The sequence below is a fragment of the Mycetomoellerius zeteki genome, unplaced genomic scaffold, assembly GCF_001594055.1.
Source record: "Mycetomoellerius zeteki isolate Tzet28-1 unplaced genomic scaffold, Tzet1.0 scaffold228, whole genome shotgun sequence".
NCBI lineage: Eukaryota > Metazoa > Arthropoda > Insecta > Hymenoptera > Formicidae > Mycetomoellerius > Mycetomoellerius zeteki.
Genome location: NW_017257203.1, coordinates 437,324 through 461,885, shown reverse-complemented (window position 1 = coordinate 461,885; position 24,562 = coordinate 437,324). Strand labels below are relative to the sequence as shown.

The following is a 24,562-nucleotide window of genomic DNA, read 5'->3' as shown; positions in this document are numbered from 1 at the left end:
TTTTGTTACTTAATAATTGTTATTCAATAATTATTTATCTTTAATGGGGAGAACCTGTCTTCAGGTATCAGACGAATCGAGCGCTGTTTACTATATAATTATATATGTATATTAAGTACAATATTATAATTATATAATAGACTGTATTTAAACATCTTTAACGCATAAAACTAAACGCTCGAAAAAATTGGTTTCAAATTTCTCATTAAACTTCTCTCGATACAAATTATCCTATCCGTATTGTCTTCATTTCTCATATTCTTCGTCTCTCTAATACCTACTCACGTATTCCTCCCACGGCCAGTAATCGTTTTCATAACGAATTTAAATCGCAGCGTGTTCGAAGACGTCTCAAACCGGTCGCAGTCATGCCTCCATTTTTTTTTTAAATTAAAATTTGAAGACAGACTAAGCTAAAATTTAAAGCTAAAAAATCAGATTTCAATTACAAGTAACTTCATATTATGTATGGAACTATCCTGTTGTCTGTCTTTTTCGCGTATTATTTATTCTTTCTCGTTCTTTCTATCTATCTATCTTTTACATTCTCTCTGTCGTATTGATCCTTTCATTCTGTATCTTCCTTACTCTTCCTCTCACATACATATACACATGCACACATTTTCTATTCTCATCCTCTCAACCTACATCAGTAACTTACGTCACACGCATACAATATATAGACGCGCAACACGCACACGATACACACGCTCGAGCGCATACAAGCATGTATAGTACGTACACGCACTGCGGATGGACGTAATGGAGGGTATAAGGCTAGCTTAAAGACTGCATTTTTATCCGTTAATGTTAGGTAAGGTGTGCACCACATACGAAGCTCTCGCTTCGTAACGGCGTATTTGTTTCTCATTCACTTCTCGTTGCCGCCGTTTTGCTACCTGCTTGCATTTATTTTCTTTCAATTTCCTTTTTCTCAATCTCTCTCTCTCTCTCTCTCGGATGTTCTTTCGCTTTCTAAACGTTTCCGCGTTTATGCATTTTTGTCCACCGCGAAAAATACGATCTACATGTTCTGGATGTCATGCAGGGTGGCCTCCATCTCTTCCTGTAGCAATTTGTTTTTCTCTCTCTCGGCCGCAAGGTCGTCTGTAAAGATCACTGGTTAAAGGGAAGTAACACACACGGCAAGCCACACGCGAGCGTAACATACTGCGTTTCGGCGGTTAGAAGGGTAAATTGGTAAATACGCAAATAAAATACGGCGCACACACATACATATACACATGGAAAAATAGGGTTTGCTTTACGATTGTCGAATCGCTATATTCCTTGTATATTATAATTAGGAAAACTTCCTTCTTGGTAATGTAAGCTAATAAGTAATAAATTCTTTTCTAATTAGGAAAACTAATTATAAATTCAAAATTTGATTTAACCGTTTTGACTCGAGTCATTTTCTGAATAGAAACATTCTTACTAAAAAAAAAATTTCTCTAATCTATTTATAAAAACAGATTAAATTTACACACACACAAATTATATTCATAATAATTAATTTCTGCGATATATTTGTTTATAACGCCTTTGTTTATAAAACCTATCGGTTCAAACATTTCAAACTCTTCAAATGTCTCTGCAATTACCAGGCGTTATAAATAAAACAATACCGCAGAAATTAATTATTACGAATATAATTTGTAAATTTAATCTGTTTGATTCTTTAAGACTCTCTTAGCTACTTGAATAGAAAATGATTTCTATTATTCTAAATATCAGCTTCTATATAAAGACTTTTTCTGAATTCTTTCTCTCTTTCCGCTTAAGAAATTCAATTCATATTATGATATTATATATCTCAAATATAAAAGATATCTGTTTATACTAACACATGTCAACGTATTTATTTTAAAAATCTAGTTGAATTCAGATAAATCGTATTATTGAAGAGAGAATAAAAATAATTAGTATATATTCTTTTTTTGCCGTATACGCACCTTCGAGCCTGTCAACTTCCTTCTGGAGTTTCTGCACGGATCTCTCTGCAAACTCAGCGCGTGCCTCAGCCTACGCAAACGCAATACTTCGTCAGTCAGAAAATTATACTTTGAATGAAATTATTCATCGATTTCAAAAAAAGAAAGACAGAAAAAGTAATTATCCATTTCAATTATCGCATAAAACTGAAACATAATTATTCAATAAGATTTATAACTGCTTTGCTTTTTTTTGAAATCGTTGAAATAATCGGTATAATCAATGTTTCTTTAATTATCACGCCATGCAAGTAAAACAAATTTCACGTCACACATGATTGCAGCTACGCTATGAATCTGAATCTAAGCCTTGAAAGGTTTAGTTGCGACACACTATATTACACGATTAATATATATGCTATTGTCAAGAACAATCCTTTACTCTTTCTTTTTTGGACAATACGCTCACTGACAAAGAAACTTACGATACTATTGTATACTTGATACGTTTGTATTTGTCATATCCGATGCGATTTGTGAAGCTTTACATTTTTATATGAGTCTCGAAAGTTTCACGCGTACTTTTTGTAAATATTTTCTTATTCTTCGCGTACACAAATTAAAATTACTTTCTTTCATGATTATTTATCATATTTAAATATTATTCCATTTCTGAAAATATCAGTTTTATATTTTAATAAAAAAAAATAATGTAATCAAAATGAAAGTAGAAATTTCCGACATACATTGAAGGGTTTCTTTCTTCGTGATAATCTTGATCTTTCTCGCTTTCACTTACCTCTTTCAATTGACTATCAAGAATCTTCACCTGGCCCTCGAACGTCTCCTCTCGTTGCGTCGCCTGTTTTTAATCAAGCACAACAAAAAGACAAAACGAGCTTTCGTTAGTTCACCGCAACGCAGGAAATACTGTTTAGTTACTTCTAAAAAAAAATGGGGTCAGATAGCAAAACGATAGGGGCACGCGAGTTAATATTTTAGTGGCAAGACCTACGACGCGAGGATGGATCACACATTAGAAAATGCAAAGCAAGACACTCCCAAAGGATGTGTACCTCCTTTAGACGGGTAGTAAGGGTCTTAATTTGGTTCTTGTATTCCTCCTCGCGCTGGTTGGCCTACGTACAATTACGTAAATATTATTTCTCGTAGGTGTAACGCGATGATTTTTCTCCAAAATATATGGATTATAAAATACTTGATCATAAGACTGATTATAAGATACTTTAGAACGCTTAAGAAAAGACCATCATAAAATTAATGCTCAATCCAATTATTGGCACGTATTTTTATCGCCATAATTTATAATTTATAATTAAATTGGGCGTTATAAAAATGGTATATCATAATGTACTTTCTATTCATCATATTTTCCAGTATTTTAGGCACGGATTAATTGATGATTAAGAATATCGTTATAATATAAAATGAGAATTGGGGAGGCGATATAATCTACGGAATTATGTTCCATCCTGATTACGTTGTACATGACGCATAAAATAAATCATTTACCTTTTCCTCGGAGACTTCGAGAGACTTCAAGTTATTACCAACGACACGCAATTCTTCTTCAAGTTCGACAATCTTTCTGTAAAGTTAATTAATCGTTAACATCGAAATTTGTGTCAAGGGAAACGTATCAAAAATTGTGGACAAACGTTTTCAATATTTTTTTATATCTTTTTATTTTTTAAATGTAACTTTAAATCATTTGAAAAGAAGTAATGCAATGTTATGAAAAGTTATACAAATTATGCAGTAAAACAAATTTATCTCCATATGAAAAACATTAACAACTAAGTTTCTATCGTAATAGTCTGCACTAATAAGAAATTTTGTTCATGTACTATATATAAAAGTTACTTTAAAATCTTTATACTTTAAAATTACGTATTGAAACGTTCGTCGATAATTTAAATTCTGAATGATATAACGAGCGAACGATAGCAAGGGAGTTGCATAATGCTGCACATGGAGGAAAAGGGACACGGTGAACACATGCATAAGATTGCACTTACGATTCGGAAAGTTCGGCCTTCTCCTCGGCGCGCTCGAGATCCTGTTCCATCAAGACTAGTTTCCTGGCGACCTGTGATCAACAGCCACACGTGTCATGCGCAAAAGCAAAGGTAATGGAAGTGGGCATGAAATAGTAATATAAAAAACAAAAAAAAAAGATTAGGTATTAGCATGCAGAGACGCATAAAAATCCGATGTTTCTTGGCTTCCAAGGTTCCTTTCGGCTGCTAAAAGATTAGTGCGAGTGCACTGTGCCACAACGTTAATTACAATTATGGGATTCACATCTACGTCCATAGATAACTTTTTGAGGCAATTATTTTAAAGATCAACTTATTAGGTAATACAATATATCATTTTGGATGTATTTCGACACTATAAGTCTATTAAAAGATTGATAAGATCAAAAAGTTTGATATGACAATGTAATTTTTACTTATTTCCTTTAGACGCAGATGGTGTCATAGAAAAGCCATTATTACTGTCGAGATATTATTTAGTAAGCTTCTATGAGACGGTACTATTTAACAATTAAATTAATGTTTCGTAATTCTGGCTTTCCATGACGAAAAAAGTCTTATAACTGATACACAACATTTTTAATATAAAATACGATCACAAAAAATATCGTTATCGTGCAAAACGAGTACGGGCGTGGTTAAAGGGCATTTCCGCCTTCTTTGTCATCGTCGACGAACATATTGCGGACTAACGGTGCTGTCAAAAGTTACGGGAGCGAGCCGAAGTGCATCCGACGATGCGTGATGGAAAGAAAGGGGGCCAGCTGGGTGAAATGAGAGGAGAGAAATGCCATGGGATCGTTCGCACTTCGGGCAAAAGGTGCCGGACGAAAGATGCCTAATAAAAACGATGCTTACGACTCTCCGGCCTCAGCACGCTCCTCGGCGCGTTCTAGATCGGCCTCAACCATGGCCAATTTACGGGCGACCTGTATAAACGACATACACACGGTTTCTAACATGTGTTGTTTTCTACCTCCTCCTCCTCCTCCTCTTTCTCCTTGGCGATCTCGCCGCCTCTGAAAATTCCGGAGGCGGCGGGATGGCGAGACACCGGCGTCTCGCCGCCGCCGTTGTCATCATCGTCATCGCCGTCGTAGCCGTGATTGGAAGAATTATTCTTCACGGAAATTCTCTCTCCTTATGTGCTCAAAGTCTGCTGATGAGCTCGCGAGATTCATGCGATGGCATTTGCATTTAACCCGTGTTTATGCAAAGTTATCGTCTCAGGAAAAAAGGAAATAAGAGCAACTTCGATCAAAAGGATTTTTAGTACCGGTAGATCGAGAAAATTTACTGTATTAATGCAACATTTTACATAATTTAATACATATCTACTTTGCATTTTAAAGATACCTCCGAATTTGCACTCAAATTAAAACACGTCGTTAACGACAGACTAAACTGTTGCATTAACATCAATTTTCTCCGAGCAATCTTCCTGAACGCTCGCAAATGGGTAGCATCTTCCAATCGGCCACGCCGTCGAAAAACAAACGATCAAAGATAGCAGCACGCAAGTCGTGTCACGCAAATTGCAACTCAGTCCTGACGAACAAGTCCTGATGGACTCGTAAGCGCATGTAAGACAGCAATGTATGGTCACGCTAGGAAAAAAGATCGTCGTAAAGTAGAACTTTTAACGCCTTTTAACTATGACTGCACTGAGAAAAATGTGATTGGATAAATTAAAATTCTGGTTGAAAATGTGGAAGAATTAAGATTTTCTGATTAAAAATTAAATCTACTAGAATTCTAGTCGATACAATTGAAACTCTGATTTATATAATCAGAATTTTTTGTGGTTCGTCCATTTTCAGTAAAATTTCTTTCTCAGTGTAGATATGTGTCAATTATGACCAGATATGTTTGTAATTCTGTTTCACGACGATCTTTCATTCATGCAACACAACTTCCGCACAATCGTGGCGCGATCGATCGTAAAATGGTTTTCTCGTAGAAATTTAATTGAGAAATTTGCGATTCGCGCGAGTTCGATCATCAACTTCCGCACTCCCTTGCTCGTATCTCTTCATTTTGAAAATTTTCTATTACAGTTAGCACTGCACAAACGATCTCTTTACACGGAATTGTCCGTTGTGTCTAAGCTATCTATTTGATCTCTCATAGTCAGCATAATTCTGTGAATAACTCAATAAAAAGTAACATCCGTGATTCTGAGGCAATGAAAACAGAGATTTTATTCAGCTTGTTGAATACGCAAAATCAGTGTCTTGTTGATTTTATAAATTGTATGGCATTTATGAAAAATTATGTCGTATATATAATTTATGGTAACTTATAACTGTCCTGGTAAACTTTTACTAAAATTTCATAACATTCCAACCATTTTACGATAAAATTGCGACACTTTTGAGAATGAAGATTGTAAGTCTTATATATGTACATGAAAAAAAAAAGATGTTTAACGAAGATCGGCACACTTGGTTGCTGTTAGAACTTGTCGTCATCTCTGTAAGTTTCTGTAACGGTTAGGCAGTTAGATCGTTAATTAGAAGGTCAAAACAGATGATTGTGTGGAAGCAACACTATCTACTGAAATAAATTGAACGGTTTGATTAACATCGCGACAAAATCAATTCTCGCATACCGCGATTAGTTTTGTGCATACTGTTAATTAACGACGATTTAATAGATCGCATAGAACGTCATCGATGAAGAAAATAAAATGGTTGAAATTACGGTGAGTTTACGAGAAGTTTCAAAAATTACGAGAAGTCTTAAAAAATTATGAATTTTCCAATGATAATTTCAAAGGAGAATTGCGAAGTCTTTTTAAAAATTAAATAATAATAAAATATTAATAAATATAAATAAAATGTGCTTATTAACAAAGATAAATCAAGTTTTTCAAAAAATTAAAAGTAATTAATGAGTCTGTTTTTTATTCCTATACTAGAACTCTTTCTTGCTTTCGCAAATATCTATCTCACTTTAAGTTCCAAAAGTGTACACTAGTCAGCCACAGAAAATAGACTTCATATTGCAAAAACATATAAAAAATAAATATGATATTTTGTCACAGGAAGTTTAGATATTTATATAAAAATGTGTAAAATTAATCGTGTAATATTATGAACTATTATACCAATAGTTCATAACCAAATAATTATCCGTAATATCACACGTAGCAGATGACTGGAAAAAGATTTCGAGCGATATCTTATCCTGATGATTGATATTGCAATCTCTGCGAACAAATAGTAAAGTGCGGGTCACCGTAATTTCAACGTTATCGCGACAAACACCTACCATCACAACTCTCGTTATTCTGGCGCATCGCATTCTGAATTCCAGCAAAGCAAAACGCGCTCGTCTTACCGAAAGACAAGCTTGACAAAGCAGCACCATTATAATCGTTGACGCGCGGAGAGCCGCGATAAAGTCGCGTGGTCTCACGCGGCGTTATCACAAACACAATTGACGATATTCTTATTAAATTTAATAACGAGGCCGGTCTCACCGGGAAGCGAGCGACAAACCGAGCACCAACCGAGCACGCGGCCCAAAACTTTCACGACGACTTTAATACCCGCTGAAGAGATCGAATTATAAACACGCGCGCGTATGAACTTCTCAAAACTTGGTCACGCGGCCGTCTCTAATCTAAGTATCTAATAACAGGAATATTATATATGTAGCAATAACAAGATTAAACTCTATTTATGAAACTGGCACTTGAGACATTTTGTCGTAGCTTTTGTCTAAACGAAAACACTTTGAAAAATCACAGATACCCGATTTTATGTGAGTCGCGCTCGTAAAACACGTGTGAACACTCATTATATATCATCACTCTTTCTCTCTCTTTCTCCGTTTCTTTCTGCGTAACTCTTATAGATCTCTAAAATTCTCTCTATACTAACAGCAAAACGAAAAAAAACGATCTTTAGAACACTGCACTTGTGCGAACACGCAATACTCTTTTAAAAAAACGAAAAAAAAACTTCCACTTTCATTCGGCCCAGATCGCGAACACAGATCGATGATTCACGATTTGCCCTTGTCAAGATTTCACTGCGCGAAGGATTCTCACCTTCTCGCCTTTATCACGATTAATGGAAATTTTCGCTTTGCAACGCGCAAAAATCGCTTCGTTTTTCTAACGTGATCGAAATAATCTCGATGAACTAACCGATGATTTTAGTGAACAGAACATACCTCGTGCGAGGCACTTTCTCTTTATTCGCGACGGAGACGTATCGAAACACGGTGTTTTCGAGCACACAAAGAGAAGACAGAGAGTTACGGGGTTAGGCACTATTTTGACTATCGACTAGGAACCATCATCGTCATGATTATCATCGTCACTGCATCCAACACGCTTGACAGTGGTAGTCGCGGGCGCGCGAACCTCATCATATTTCTTGTCGGCTTCTTCGGCGAGGAACCTGGCTTCCTTCAGTTGATTCTCAAGGGCATCCATACGCTCTTCATCCGCCAAGCTGCGATTCTCGAGAATCTTGCGGGCGCTTTAAGGTGGACACATGTCGAACGAAAGAATTCACGGTTAAAATATCGATTAGACAAATGGACTAAGTTAAGAAATAGGTTTCTAGGATCGTCGAGAAACACCTCTGCTCAGCTCAGCTCAGCTCACAATGATGCCGTCTACCTGTGAAATTTACCTGGAAGATAATCCCGGAGAAGAACTACCAACCGATCTGGACGATCCTTTCTAGCTTTATACGAGATTATTAATGGAAAATGAAATTCTACTTTTTCAGAAATTAATTCGCTATTCCTTCCGTGAAAATGTTCTAGTAAATGATAGGTAAATATTTTTTTCATTTATAAACTATAATATGTCATCGCCTTAACGCCCTAAACGGTTGGTAGTTCGTCTCTGACAAAGAGAATAAAGGGTCCTTTTGCCCTCATTTTTTTCGCTTTTTGTTCGCTGATGACCCACCTCCTCGTATTTCTTATCCGCCTCTTCTGCGATCAGTTTAGCCTGTGCTAGCTGCTGTTCCAACAGGGATACTCGGTCGTCTTCCATGTTAGTGCGGTTTTCAAGGGCCTTGCGTATCCTAATGATCGATCGTTCATCGATTTTTAGAAATGAATTAATCGTCGTTGAAAGAATGATCAGCACTGTACACGAAATAACTATTTTCTCGATTAAAAAATTTTTCAAGAGTACAATAAAAAATAATATAAATAATTATACGTACATATAAAGTTCAATTTTTAATTTTTTTTCCCATTTATTCTGTTATTGTTTATACATCAATTAGTTTTTGAGGTTTATATAAAGCTTATATAAACGCGTCTTTAAATTCCTTTTTTTAAAATGTAATTATGATAATTATATCGTGTAACAGAGAATCATGAAAAATCAGAGAAGTACGGATTTGACAATTTTTCTCTTGTATATGAGAAAGTACATCATAGCAAGACATACGAACATGTACACGTCATTCGTTATCAACGACGATAAGCAAGCCTAACATTATTTTAAGCATTTACGTACTGCAGTAAAGAAATCATAATCGATAATTAGACTTTCAGTTATGACGAGTTATACACTCAATGAATGTCTTTTACTCAATATTTGATGCCTTCTATCATATTATAAACATATATATATATATATATATGAAAAATCAAATAAATCAATAAAAAAATACGGCATTTTAAATTCTTCCAACATCGTTATGAATCAGTTATCTTTCAAATAATGCATAACTAGTATAAAAGAGAACGGGTACCCAGAAATGATTTTCAATTGTAAGTTAAGTTTGTGTAAAGAAAAAGTTTGTGTAAATCGCGTCGCGGCGGATGCGATATAACCACAAAAGTAGGTCAGGATGTGGTGTTTTAAAATCCGCAAAATCTTATTTTGATTCTATTTGACAGACATCTTCGAGTATATGAAAGAAAGAAAATGTTGTGAACTATCCTTTTCTTTATACATATATACAGGATGGCCCATGTAAAGTGTTACAAATATAGTTTTAAAGGATCGGAAAAAAACCCAATTTTTCCAATTTTTTTCGTGGATTTTTTCGGTTTTTTCCCCAAGGAAAAATTCATTTTGGAAAACCTTTGACCTTGGATAGCGTTGTCAAAGTGAGAGCAAAGCCACTTTGAATTTTTTAAGTGGAACTCCCCATTTTTTATTACATATTTTTGTAGCTTACCTTGAGAGCTTTCCAAAACACTATAATTAAGTTCATTTTCATTAAGTACTTTTCGAGTTATGAGGCTTGAAAGTTAATATTGTCGGCATTAGTATTACACAAGGTGTCCGACCGACGGCTAAACCTCTTGAATGTTGTTCAGGATCATGTCCTGGATAACATTTGTCAAGATCAAGGTCATTGAAGATTATTCCTCTTATTTTCATTTTTACTTAAAACCGAATTTTTAGTGCAAAAATGAAAATAAGAGGAATAATCTCCAATGGCCTTGATCTTGATAAATGTTATCCAGGACATGATCCTGAACAACATTCAAGAGATTTTAACCGTCGCGTCGGTCGGACAACTTGCGTAATGTTAATACCGACTTACTGTAACTTTCGAGCCTTATAACTCGAAAAATACTTAATGAAAAAATATTTTATTATAGTGTTTTGAAAAGATCTCGAGGTAAGCTACAAGAAAATGTAATAAAAAATGGGGGTTCCATTTAAAAAATTCAAAGTAGCCTTGCTCTCATTTTGACAACGCTACCCAAGGTCAATCAAATGATACCATCTTATGCTCTTTTCAAAGTCATAAAACTTTTGTCTGAACATAGTCATTTGACACACACTTTCAGAGATAATAGCTTCTAACACTTTACATGGGCCTGTGTATATATATATATCTTATTTTTTAAATGACGTAAAGCATAGCAGTTCATTAGAATTGTTTACATCATCGTTTGCAGTGATTACAAAATCACTTATACATCTATATTTATAACGGAGAACGAAATTGGCATAATGATTACGCGAATTTCTACTTATCATAACTACATATGTACAACTGGAATATTAAAGAGTTGTTGCGTTCGGGTCTGTATTTGGCACGATATTAGTCATACAAAATTGCAATGCATTGCACTGCATTCTATAATTAAATCGCGAGAAAAGGAATCAAGAAGTTTCTTTCTTGCATATTGATTCTTTCAATGTAAGGCAATACAAGATCAATGTAAAATAATGGCAAGAAATTATTTTTTTCAAAATATTAAACTCATCCACAATTATTATATAAAACTCCACATTAATATTACTACGTTATATATTATAATATGTGTGATTGTGTTATAATATGTATGATTGCACTGAAAAAAAAGAATGATTGGTGTAACAAATTAAATGGTAAAATATGGCATAGCATTTTTAATTGGCTGTAGCAGCCAATTTTTGGTTGCAGCAGCCAATTGTAGATTACGTTAGCCTATCCGCAATGTCAGTATAGGCTTTCGAATTCGATTGGCTGCCATAACTAATTAAAAATGCTATACCATATTTTACCATCTAATTTGCTGCAGCAGCCAATCTTTTCTTTCAGTGTGTGTAAATAAAATACACAATGAATTTATAGCAAAAGTGACATAAATTATGCAAAGTAACTTTTGAAATATTTATTATATATGTTCAAACATTTACATTTTTAGAAATATTTTTAATATCAATAAGTATCTGATTATGTAGAATTTTCATGTTTCATATATATATGATATAATTACATTGAGAAAATCTATATAATAATAATAAAGATTTTATAGCTTTAACTTTATAAAATGAGATAAAATCGGAACATCAATTTACACCACTTCTGCATATATAATAAATTTTCCGATAATTTAGAATTATTTGTATACAACAAATGAAAATGATCAAAAGTAAAATATTATAAATCTCGGCTCTTTCATAAATATATTCTAGTCAACAATTATCTATTGTTATTGTAAATACTAACATCCATCACAGTTAGCAGTTTGACAATAAACATATTAAAAATCGTATCAACGTCTAGTATCTAATCTATATTTTATATTTGATAAAATTGGGCGCCAGATTCACATCGGTTATCTAATCAATACGTATTATCTACATTACTCTGGATCATTTTCAAAGATAAAAGAAAATATGTAGCAATGAATAGTTATTTTTTTTTGTATGAACGTTCATTATACATTCTTATTATTATAAAGTCATGAAAATTGTAAAATAATCATCGGAATATATTTATAATTTTGTATTTAATAATTAATTTTGAACATTAATATATTTATATATTTTTCTATTTTAATATTTCCTTATAACATCGTATTTTCCACTTTAATAACTGTTCATTGCGGAAAATAAACACAATCACTATAAATAAAAAAAATTCGCAATAATTTTGTTGCGTATATAATAAACACTTACCGTTCACTCTCATCGGCAGCTTGCGATGCCTCCGCCAGTTTGGCAGTGGCAGTGGCAAGACGCTCCTCGGATCTCTCAAGGTCTTCCTCCAACAGTTGAATACGACGATTCAAGGCAGCGACTTCAGATTCAGCCTGTAACATAGAAGAAAATCCATTTCAGATAAAATAATTTCAGCAAAAAAAATTGCAATTCTTAATCTTACAGTCTTAGCACAATGCAAGATACATTGTACACATCTATATACACGAGCTTTTATGATAGTGCGAATAATTGAAGAAAAGTAGAAGCAACATATATAATTTAATCTAAAAAGAAAAGATCGAAATCTAAGTGTACATATGTTAACAAACTTTATTAAATTAGAAACAATAAAAAAAATATACTATAATCGTCAATAATTTGATGATTTACTAAATGCTGTTTTTTATATAATTTAGTTACATTTGAATTATTTGATAAATGATACAATCCATTATTGTGTATATATGAAAAAATAACAGATGTTAAATCTGGAATTGAGGAGGTTTAACGAAATTATGCGAAGTAACGTAAGATCGAATGGCTGATCCGCTGTTATTGTCCGCAGTTTACTGACACGACGTTGTAACTATAGGCGCATGTCGATGTTGGATTAGAAATGATCTGAATCCAATCCAATGCCGTAACGTGCCGAGCGTGATCAGAGCTTGTCGCAACAAAGCACTCGATTGGAGATCGTAAGGATCTCTGCGTGCATACCAATGACCCCGAGGCGTTCTCGTGTGTTGCATTAAACGTTGGATCGAACGGATCATCACCGTTATCGATTTCGGCAAACATTTGACCCATAAATCATGTTGCCTCATTGCTCATCGAATAGTATCAGGATATCATTCGTAATAATCGTTTCTAAATTTCAGATTAGTGATTTACAAGCATGGATTAATTTTCGATATAATCGATAACGTTTGTGAAATTGTAGCAATATCTCAAACAGTAACGAAATTAGCGTGGCTTCTACAAATTTTAAACAGAATGCTTACTCTCGAAAACGTAATTATTATAGCAAAAATTGAAATAAATTTTATCATCAGGATAGTTAAATGCCGATTTTAATATAATAAATTATCATTGATTCTTCTAAAGAGAAAAGGCAATTGTATTTATTATTAATAAAATGATATCTTTACATTTTCAATCATTAAAACCTCTATTAAGAAAAAAAATTAATATACCTTAATTAATCTTAGATCATAAATAAGGAACTAATTTCAGTCGCAATTATTTTTGAAAATAATAACTTGTAACTCTATTGATGGAATTGTATGAGGCTAAGCGAAGCGTGCGATTTTCACGAATGTAAATTACTTAACGGTCGATTACACATATGTATATCCGCGTACACAATTCGAGGCCCTTGTCCTCATTAGCTGCACCTGCCTACGATTGTGCTTCTAGTAAATGACATAATTCATCCCGTACGTAGGGAACGTATCGTTTCACAAACGTTACTGTATTAGCGGTGCGTGAACTTGGTATTCATGGATTTCGGCACACCTATGTCGGTTTTATGGGGGCGATGTCAGCGGACTGACAGCAACGATTGCATAATCACTTACACGTAAGTGTGATATCACAAACCGCGCTACTACTGTTGTTCAATTATCGCTAATATTGCTGTCACCATAATTACCCATCTTTTCATTCTCTGTTTCTGTTAAAAGATAGTGAGTGTCTGGATTCTGTCATATTATATAGTTGCAGTATCGAGGGAATATAAAATGTCCTCTAGACGATATTGTTGTACAATTATTTTATACAATATTATCAATATTTCCTTTAAACAATTCAAAATAAACAGCCTGAAGGCTCAATAAAACATCCAGACAATTAATATAAAATATTGTACAATATTAAAAAATCAATTAGGGCTGCTTAAAAGATGTAGTTACAAAATGAAATCAAAATATATATAAAAAATCATATATTAAATAAATATAAAATCTATATATATAACACGAAATTGTGTTTTTATTTATGAAATTGCTTAATATTTTGGAATAATGGCTTCGCGGAAATCGTCTCGTGTAACACCGCCTGTATAAAACATTGATATTTGTTTCACAATTTCGCTTGCTACTGTCGAACTTCCGCAACAAACTGCGAGTTCAATGATTGTGAATTGCATGATCGCGTCGCCACGTTGTTCCACGATGATGCGTGCACGCTCAGTGGTGCGTACACCTAATGTTACACACGCTTTTGCATTACTTTATCGACGCGAACCTTGTATTCATAGGAAATCGGCACGCCCACTCGCACTTGTGCCGAGTGGACAGATCGTGTCACATCGATGATATCCGCGACAAGTGTTGGTAAGTGTGCCAAACTTCCGCTTCGTCCGACCCTTTCTCGTAGCCTTCCAACACGATTCATTTAATTCGTCCAGCAGTCCGACCGACATCGGCAGCGATTAGGGATCGGTTATAATTTAAGTAAACTGATTGTGAGTACATTTTCAGATTGGATCGGAATTCATATATACGGATAGAATTTTTTCTTAGAATTTATCCTGAAAATATGACGGTCGTGGGACAACATTGCATTTCGAAGAATTTTAATGTAAATCTCTCATTCATTAATAAAACTACAATAAGGTATAAAATAAGTTTCATCAATTTTACTGAAGTGCATGGTAAAAATCTTTAAAATATTGTATTGTACAATATTTCCAGGGTAAATTCTTTCTTTAAAAGAAAATTCTCTCCGTAGGCATTGATATGTTATCAATACAAAAATGGGATTTTAAAGGAAAATCACAATTTTGTTTGTAATAAAATAATGGAATTTATTTGATAAATAGAAGAATATCTATGAAATATATTGCCTTTACGACAACTTTGTTGGAACGTATAGATACGTATACAAGTTTTAGATGTAAAAGAAGTCTTTTATTCTCTTGCTCCAGGAATAGTTTTGCGTTTACACATTTATGAATTCTATTGAACACAGATAAGATCTTAACATAAAATCATCATTAAGAATTATTTCATATTTGTCTTTTTGGAGTACAAATGTAATCAAATGAATCTTTCCTGAACCGAAAAGAACCGTTATATTGTTTTACATCGCTGCGCTATCCATGACATACGTAAGTCGTGACAGCCATTCGTTTGTAAATAAATTCGTTCAAGGCGAATGGAAGACATCGACATTTTGTTATGTAAACTTCTTGACAATAAAGACACGGTTATTCCTAATCTCCCGAGATATCACTTTCGCCTCTGATCGGCCTATCGATGCGCGAGCAAATCAATAAGACTTGCCTTATCGCGTCCTCACATCCTCCCGTCTGAGCGATGATAAGCCCGTTGAATCAACTTGCAAAACTCCTTGCTTATTGTCATCGCAACGGAGTCGAGAAGGAAAGAGGGAGGAAAAGAACAGAAAAATTGCGGTGTAGCGGCAATGCGCTTCGTTGCTTCGTGACAAAAGCGTATTAATGCGGCCTGATCGAGTCCGTCGCCGTTGGCCTTTAAAACGCATTGCGCGCGTCGGGTGCATTCTGTCGCAAATGCGCATTGGAGTCTTGTGGATTTTCATCACTGCGCCGGAAAATGCAGCGTCTACGTTATACGTTATATCACCCCGAGTGGAAATGCAGTCTTGCAGCTCAGAAGAATTGCAAATTAGTCATGTTACATACATCAGATGTAATTTTATCTTTTAAATTCTTTTTTTGCAGTTAAACATTCTCTCTAAAACTTTGAAAAAAAAGATAAATAAGAGGACTATAAGAACGTAAACTGAAAGGCAAAATTGTTAACTTCTTGGCCCATCTATATAATGTGCAACGTGAATACAAAGAAATATAACGAGTTATCTAAATCTTATACAATTAATGAATCTGTAATAATGAAATAATTTTGTGATTACACATTGATTTGTGATTATATACTTGAGTTTTGTTCGTGTTTCCAATTACGATACTAACGCCTGCCATTGCATTTTGTACGACAGGATATTGAAACGGTTGGAAGGCTTCTTCGATACGGTCTGACAGTAAAACAAATGTATCTATATTCTACACGCAACAGAAACGATATATCCGGTATTTCATGCAAATATTTGTAAAAGTTGCTTTTAACGCTAAGCAAACAATATTTCAACCGAAAATAAATGTGAAATATTGATAGAAGAAAGGATATAACTGAGATATTCAATCTCTACTTCAAACTGGTATTATATATACATATAATGTCCATGAAATATTTTACGTTAATATTTTGTGAAATAATGTTTATTCAAGCAAAATAAACAATAAACAATCGATAAATATTATTAGTGGAATAAAACGTTCGTTAAAATAATTCTCAAAAAAACATATCTTCTCTAAATTAATTTAAAACCGGTTTCGAATAAGTTATAATACTGATTTAAGGCGTAATACGTCGATTTTATGGATCACTATATTTTCATGATTCACTGTATTTCACGGTAGAGCGCTGAATTTACATATAACTGTGTGTCATTGTATCTAAACGACAATTGCACAACTATGGGCTTCGGTCGTTTAACCCGTTACGTTATAATTTCAGAAAGTCACAACCAACAACCGAAAAAAGACCTCCGCTCAAATGTTAAATAATATTCGAAAAAATATTTAATACAAGAATTCTTTCCTGTTTTTAATTATAAAACAGCAATTGTTTAAATTTACAAATTATATCACTCAAGACAATTTAAAACGTCCTTCGCCTCCATTCTTCAATTATCAAAAATCTAATACAAATAGTCGAAAAACGTTCTCGTACTTCCAAATTTAAATATTTCAATCACAGAGCCCTAGTATTTCGCAATTTTGTTTTGACATGTCGCACTTGTTGTTAAGAGCAATTTTATGGATCACCCAATCGTGACTTTGATACTCGACGACCAGTGTTCGTGCACCTTAGCGAACGTGTACGTTACATCGCCGTTTGCCAGCTAAAAAGGAGCGAGAAACCGTCAAGATTATGGTGTAAATCCGTTAAATCGAGGCTGATGAACGCTCACCGAGAGGCTTGCCTCACTTGTGCACACTTTGCTATACGTAGCTGTACATGTTTTACGTATGCTGGCGTGCCCGTAAATAGGCAAAATGACTTAATATGCTGTAACTTTCAAGTCCTATCCGTAATGATCTCATAACCTCGTCGCGAAAAATTCTGGACGTCGAAATAATTATATCTATATGATATAACTGCACATTACAAAATATTGTTTCAAATTTTAGTTTAAGATTCAAAAACTGCATTGTATATTTCTGTATATTTCTCTATATAAATTGGATTGCACACAATTTGCCGTTTATAAAAAATTTTTTAAGGTAAGAGTTCTTATCTAATTTTTAAATAATAAAAAACAGTAAATCTCTTTTTGGTAATATTATTCAAATAATATTAAATTATAATATGTAAACTAAGATTTCCTAAATAAAAGAACATCAATGAAAAGATAGCTCTACGTACATGAGTAGAATTTTTGTTTGATAAAAGGATGTTATAAAAATATATGTATAAGGAATCTCTCAGAACGGAATAGGCTAGTAATTGTCCGAATATGGTAGTCTCACGGTAAGGCAAAGCCTAACGGATTAAGGCGTAACAGAGGCTATTGTTCGATGAATCCTAAATCCAAGATTTAATGCACTTTTACGTTGTATATAGCTAGATTCATGACAGACAAATAGCATACATGTTCTTACAAAATTTTACATGCCAACCGTATCTTGATTATAAGTTGTAAAACGGTAGCTTTGGAAACAATCTTACAGAAAAAAACATAGTTCTTTTTTTAACAATTAAATTTACTGAAAGTTGTAATTTCTTTAGGATACATTTTGTAATTTTATTTACGAGCCATTGTCATATTGCATATCCATTGTCATATTAATTTGCGTCAACTCATATAATAGGTCTGTTCTTTTTGGCTAAACTTTTGCACCAGTTTATCTTTCTTCCTTTTCTCTCCAGGAGGAAAGAAGAGGAAAAAAGATGAACTGGTGCAAAAGTTCAGCCAAAAAGAACAGGCCTCATAACGCTGCATGTGCAAGTAAAAACTTTCGGAAGAATATATATGTATATATTATCCAAGATAACTAATATTATATGTATCTAGTATTAAATATAAAAATATTTAATAACAATGCAAAATATATATTTATAAATATCAAGTAATTAATGATACAATCAGATATATGTATAGGTAATATAATTGATAATATTAGACAACTTTATATATAGATAACATTTATTAATTTATTTATAATAGGATTATAATAATATATCCATATATATAATATTAGTTATTTGCATTTCGAATAGACGTAATTGATTCGCCGAAACAATTCGCGTTTATTATAACGTGATGTGAAGATACCAATTACTAATAGTATCGAGCTAAAATTAGACTACTCCAATTATCGTTTAATTATATAATTAAATTAGATTAATCAAATATACGATATACTCCTAAAATTTTGTCGAAAAGTTTGTTACTTGATGAACACTGTGGAGAATAAAATTTTAACAATAAACCTTTAAATAAATAAATTTTTATTTTTAAAATAGATCTTCGATAATACTTTTAGCTATTAATACTTCATTATAAGAAACTTTCTGAGATCAAGCCTGTCAGATATACACAAAAGTTCGTAAACATTTCAACTCAAGTTCCATTCATACTCAGTTAACGACTGAATCGTTCCACTTTGGCATTGTCTATAAAAACCTGACTACATCGATTTTTAAATTCCATTCGCGCTCAATTAACTGCGGAACTCAGTGTGGGAGAATTTCGATTCGGTGTGACAACAACGAACGTCCGGGCGAACATTCTCGAAAGATCGTTCGCACGGACATCCAGTTCGCTCAGTCAGGTCGATCGTGACGAAGATCGAGTCGGAATAGGAACACGGCGATGATCGATTCGGTCGGTCACGCTGCGCTCCGTGTTACGTTAATATTTTGACTTGGTGCAATACGTAGGGATTCTGGAGGGACAGCGGCGTGCGGTGGCTTCCAACGAAGCCGGTCCTCGCCGGTGTACGAGGAATGTCTCGGCGTGTGCGCTCTCGACCCTCTTTCCCCCCTTCGTCCGCCCGTCGCGACCCAGCCTGACGACGACGGCCGACGACGACGTGTCTGACACTCGCGATCGATTCTGTAACCACCGCGGACGCCGGCCCCAGCGTTTCGCTCGCATTCCTCGTCGCGATTGTGCGATCGAGGAAACGCGAAGAGAATCGGCAAAGATCCGGCGTCAGAAATTCTCCGGATTTCTTCTCGGAGTCGCGCATCTGGATCCTGGATGGTCCGGATCAATGAAACATCCCGCCTGGAAACCTGTTCGCAAGGAATTTCGCTCCGAGATATCTTCTATCTCCTCGGTCTCTTCCCGTTATCGTCGACGGTCGATCGGTACGAGGCGAATGGTGGCTCTCGTGTATCACCGGCTTCGTGTCGATTATTGCCGAAATTGATATCTCGCGAAGTCACGATATTATCGCGGAACTCCGCGACGCGGGGGAAAGGGAGAGAGAGAAAGAAAGAGAGAGAGAAAGCGAGAACGAAAAAGGAGAGAAAGAGCGAGAACGATCGAGACGAACGAGGGAAGCGCTTGGAAACTTTCCGAGGGTCGGTGTGCTCGCGGTAGAAAGAAGGCACTAAAAGGAGCATGACGATCTCTCGGTTCACTCACTTCCTCGCGGCGCATCACTTCCACCTGCAGCCGCCTTTGGTACTCCTCGCACTCGTCCTTGTACTTTTCCATCTCCTCCTTCGTCTGCCGCATCTTCTTCTTGAGCACGTCAAGGAGGGTGCCCTGCACTTGCGCCGACATGCTGGCTAGTAGAGGACCCCGATGTAACGTGTCACGTTAAAACGCCGCGAGTCGGAAGGGCACTGCGCGAGAGAAAGAGGAATACGCTCGGACGACGACGCGCGAGCCGGTCCGTCGAGTTCCCACGCGGATTCGGCCGACGGGATAGACAAGTGATGCACGGCGTGACGCGAAGATGCGATCGTGTGTGCCGCGAGTCTGTGTATCGTCGAACGACCAGTGTGTGCGCGTGCGAGACAGAGAGAAAGAGTGGCTTTCGTAGGAGCAACTCGGAGCTGTCGTGCACTGACGACCACTGGCTGCTGTTGCTGCTGGCGGTCGCCGCCGTTGACTGGAGCGCAAGATGGCCGCCACCGGTTGTGGCGCGCGTGCGCGCAGCGTCCTTCCGCGCGTCAAGTAGTCCCTCCGGCGGCCCTGCACCCCGCTCCAAGGGCCCCCTAGTGCCGGTCGAATTTTTTTTCTTTTTTTTTCCCCGATGATCCCGCGAACACCGGCCGGACGGCATGTCCGCCAGCGAGCGACAGGGACCACGCCTGCACTCGCCGCGCCGCGTCACGCCGGTGCCTCTTCGACGGGCCTTCGCTCGACCGCGGCACAAATCGCGAGGCGCGCGCGTGTGCGCCCGAGTATCGCTACGCCGATCGACGTGTCGCTGTGCGCAAAGCCCCGGAAATACCGCGCCCGTCGTGAGCGCGCCCAACCGTTCGAATCGCCGGTGCCGACAATTCGTACGTTGTTTCCAGTCGTTCACCCTTGTTTTCTGCTTTTTTATCTTTCTTCGTTTATTCTACGATTACAATTTCTTTCATGCGATTGGTAGAAACGATTTTGTGGATAAATTATTGTGAAAAGTAACAGTTGAACGATTGATTCGATTTTCTGAAATGTTTGAATGAGATGCGTTGGTCAATTGTCCTCGATTACTGTGAAATGTTATCTTACAACGACGAAGCGTGTTATTAACGTAGATTTGTATACAGGATGTCCTAAAATTCGCAACTCAAAATACTGTTGAAAAAACTGTTGCGAGAAAGTTATGAAAATTAAGTAGAGATATTTATAAATTTTTATTTTAAGTTTAATAATTTCTGATATAAGAGTTTAAATATCGTTAATTACAGAATACGTTTAGATAGTCATCGCACTGAAGTGCGCGTTCATCAGCGCTCACTAATACTATGTACGCGCGACTCATGTATGTGTAGCTGAATATAGTCTGTAATTGGCTATATTTGATCCTTATTATCGCAAAAATTACTACTTAGAACAATTTACATATAATTATTTTATTAAATTTTTTTAAAACTATCTTGCTATCATTTTGAGTTGCAAATTTTGAGACACTCTGTGTAATCATTAGATTCCTGTTTCTGTTGAATTACGATGTAACGCATTAAAAAAAATTGATTTAACAAATTTTCTATGCAACCATGTTATTATCTTAACGAATTTTAAAACGTTTATTTGATTTGCAAATAATTCGCCGAAATTACTAATTGTAATACTTATTTTTATAGAAACATCCTACAAGTTCCACCATTTTTAATACTCTTCATCTTATTAAACTTTCAATAACTTTATATTTTATGATAATTTCGCTTTATAATTACAGTACGATTATTATTTCATAAAATTTTCACGTAACAAAAAAAGTTTCGAAAATTCGGAAAAATAAAATGCATTGATAGTTTTTATTCAATTTCAAATAATTTAAATGCAATCGTGTACACCGATTGAGCTTTAATTTGCATTTACTTCGATCTCAGTGCCTCTCTCGGTCAGTCTGTGAAGCAGAATCGCTCGAATCGCTCCGTCCTTGAAGCGGGAATTTCAAACAACCGTTCTTCAAGCTGATACCCCGAGTCTTTCACGCTGTAAAAGCGCAATGTAATGAGACCACGTGTGATCCAATATGTCACGTCGCATACTGACACGTGTAGCATCCTGTGCTGAATGCCTTTTATACAACGGTTCTCTCCCGCGGAACTATTCACGGGCCTTTAGAAATTATTATAACGCGATAAAGGCATCCCTCTAGTAACGCAATTCTGGTTTATAGGTTGCGCGGTGACCTCGCGACAGATGCGTTTGATATATTCAGCACGTGGCAGCTCGGGTGAAATGACGTCTAAATTATATACGTTCCTCCGCTCGAGAGCAACACCAATACATATTGCCATTATCCAACACATTATAGATACTACCTAATGTATTTATTTGTATATCGATATCTCACACAGTGTATCCTAGGCATTTTTTTTATCATATTCTAACGAGATAACGATAGAGGAAATGATAAATACAAGGAATGTCAATTACAGTCAGATAATTTCCAAAGTTGATAGTATTGCGATTGCGTATCACTTGTGTGTATTTGCGAAATAGAATTAGACAATAATGCATTGAGCTATTTGTTCATCTAAAAAAAAGGATTAAACTTGTATGATTGTTTCTTTGATAACTAAAATTTCTTTTTAAATGTTTGTCGAGACACGTAAATTGATGATAACATTGAATCAGCGTTGCTATTATCAAAGCAATTGAAATAAAAGCTCAATCACTAATTATTAATATGAAAAACAAATATAATTTATCACTGTGTGTTGATTTTCGGAGGAAATACTCAAAGTATAAATATATAAAGCAGCAGACCTAAATTGGTACATAACTACAAATAAATCGCAAAGCATACTCTCTAAAATCTAATTTGTAGATTAAATCTCACTCTGAAGAGTGAAATCTCATTTTTGTAAAAAAACTCTTGTTCACAAGATTGATTCAATTTTCACTCTTTAAAGTGAAATTCCATTCCAAAGAATTTAAAGAGTGTTGAGAATTCATTTTGAATCTCAGAATCTATCGTTCAGACGCTAAGAACACATCCGCCTGATACATACCGATGCACTCGGCACTACAGGTCGGTTATGATGTTCCTCACGTTTCGGTTAGACTGAATATGACGCAAATCTTTCGTCATTGCAGAAACATACTAAACGCGCGTTAAGTATGGCTGATGTCCGTGTGGACTGTGGTATATACTGAAGTGAATTGTAGAAGGCTGAACATGTTAATAAGCTCGCCAATCGTAACTTTTCCTGCTGCGTTTGTTACAATCGCATATTTCCATCACGGCACATAAGCGGACGTTAAAACCTTATGCACTGTTCTATTTCTGAGTAACTCGTTCTGTACAGAGCTCGCAACTCACGATGTACCGTTGATATCTAATTAAACGCGCATGCGATTGCAATTAATCTCTCTTATCGCGATTTATATTTTTGATAAAACAATTCTCGCTTATATTTCACGTAAATTGTATCAGTCCTGATTTAATTTCTATCAAAAAGAAGAAAATCTTCTTTTCTTTTTCTAAAATATTTCTTGATCGTAACATATAATAATGATAATTAATAATAATTAATTTCACGTTGAATAATTTCGAATGTTACTACAATGTTAATTTCATAATACTTTATATAATTAACGGATTTCGCTATGTGAGTAACAGGTTTTATCATCGCTTTGCGAAATAGAAATATGTATATATTCACACACCTATTGCGAAGTTAAATAAATTCAGTTGATCCTAATTTAACTTTACAAGACAGAATGTTTCTTTCAACGCGCTAATTCCGGCGTACTAATTCCGATTATAAATTTTATTAACCCAAAATTCCAACAGGAGATATTTACACTTGTTTTCCAAATTACATTCAATCTGGCACTATTCCAATTAAGAAAATTGTTCTAGCTGTACTTTCCCGGTAAATTTTCCACTCTTCTTATCTTGCAATGTATAAAAAGTATATCTAGTCAGATGTTTGATTTCATATATTAGCATCTCAAATATACATCAGCTATAAATTTCGTTAATTCAGATTGAATAAAGAAGTTAAATTACTCTCTAAATCTGAATCAGTGGATAATCACTGATATTAGTTCCAAATATTCAATTAAATAATCAGTGAAATTCGATTGAAAAAGAAAGGAAGTTTGAGCATTATACACAGAGAGAAAAATGTTTGGTATTTGTAACTATAATTATATATTACTGCTATAATAATAATAACAGTAACTATATATATAGTTCCAGCAACAAATGTATATAGTTAGCAACCTAAAATGACTATAATTATAGTTGTTATAACCATAAAATAGCTGAAATTACCATAAAAATGATTCAAGTGACTATAATTTTAAATAAAAAATATGGTTGTCTCGAAATATAACTATAAAATTATAGTCACTTGAATCATTTTTATGGTAATTTCAACTATTTTATGGTTATAACAACTATAATTATAGTCATTTTAGGT

General features: G+C 35.1%; 1 protein-coding gene across 13 annotated transcripts in view; it reads right to left on the bottom strand.

The window, feature by feature from the left end:
- Window positions 1-24,562, bottom strand: part of Tm1 (tropomyosin 1) — a 43,061-nt gene that overhangs the window by 5,311 nt on the left and 13,188 nt on the right. For 3 of the 13 annotated variants that reach the window (XM_018448869.1, XM_018448867.1, XM_018448874.1), the window contains exons 4-9: window positions 12,384-12,517; window positions 8,370-8,487; window positions 4,853-4,923; window positions 3,468-3,543; window positions 3,011-3,073; window positions 1,956-2,025 (exon numbers count right to left, since the gene is read on the bottom strand). In XM_018448869.1, coding sequence (XP_018304371.1) covers window positions 1,956-2,025; window positions 3,011-3,073; window positions 3,468-3,543; window positions 4,853-4,923; window positions 8,370-8,487; window positions 12,384-12,517 — 532 coding nt within the window. Of the gene's footprint in view, window positions 1-236; window positions 1,108-1,955; window positions 2,026-2,733; window positions 2,797-3,010; window positions 3,074-3,467; window positions 3,544-3,973; window positions 4,045-4,852; window positions 4,924-8,369; window positions 8,488-8,927; window positions 9,046-12,383; window positions 12,518-20,105; window positions 20,598-24,562 lie in introns of those variants that run through there. The other 10 variants (XM_018448871.1, XM_018448875.1, XM_018448880.1 and 7 more) reach the window with 9 other exon arrangements.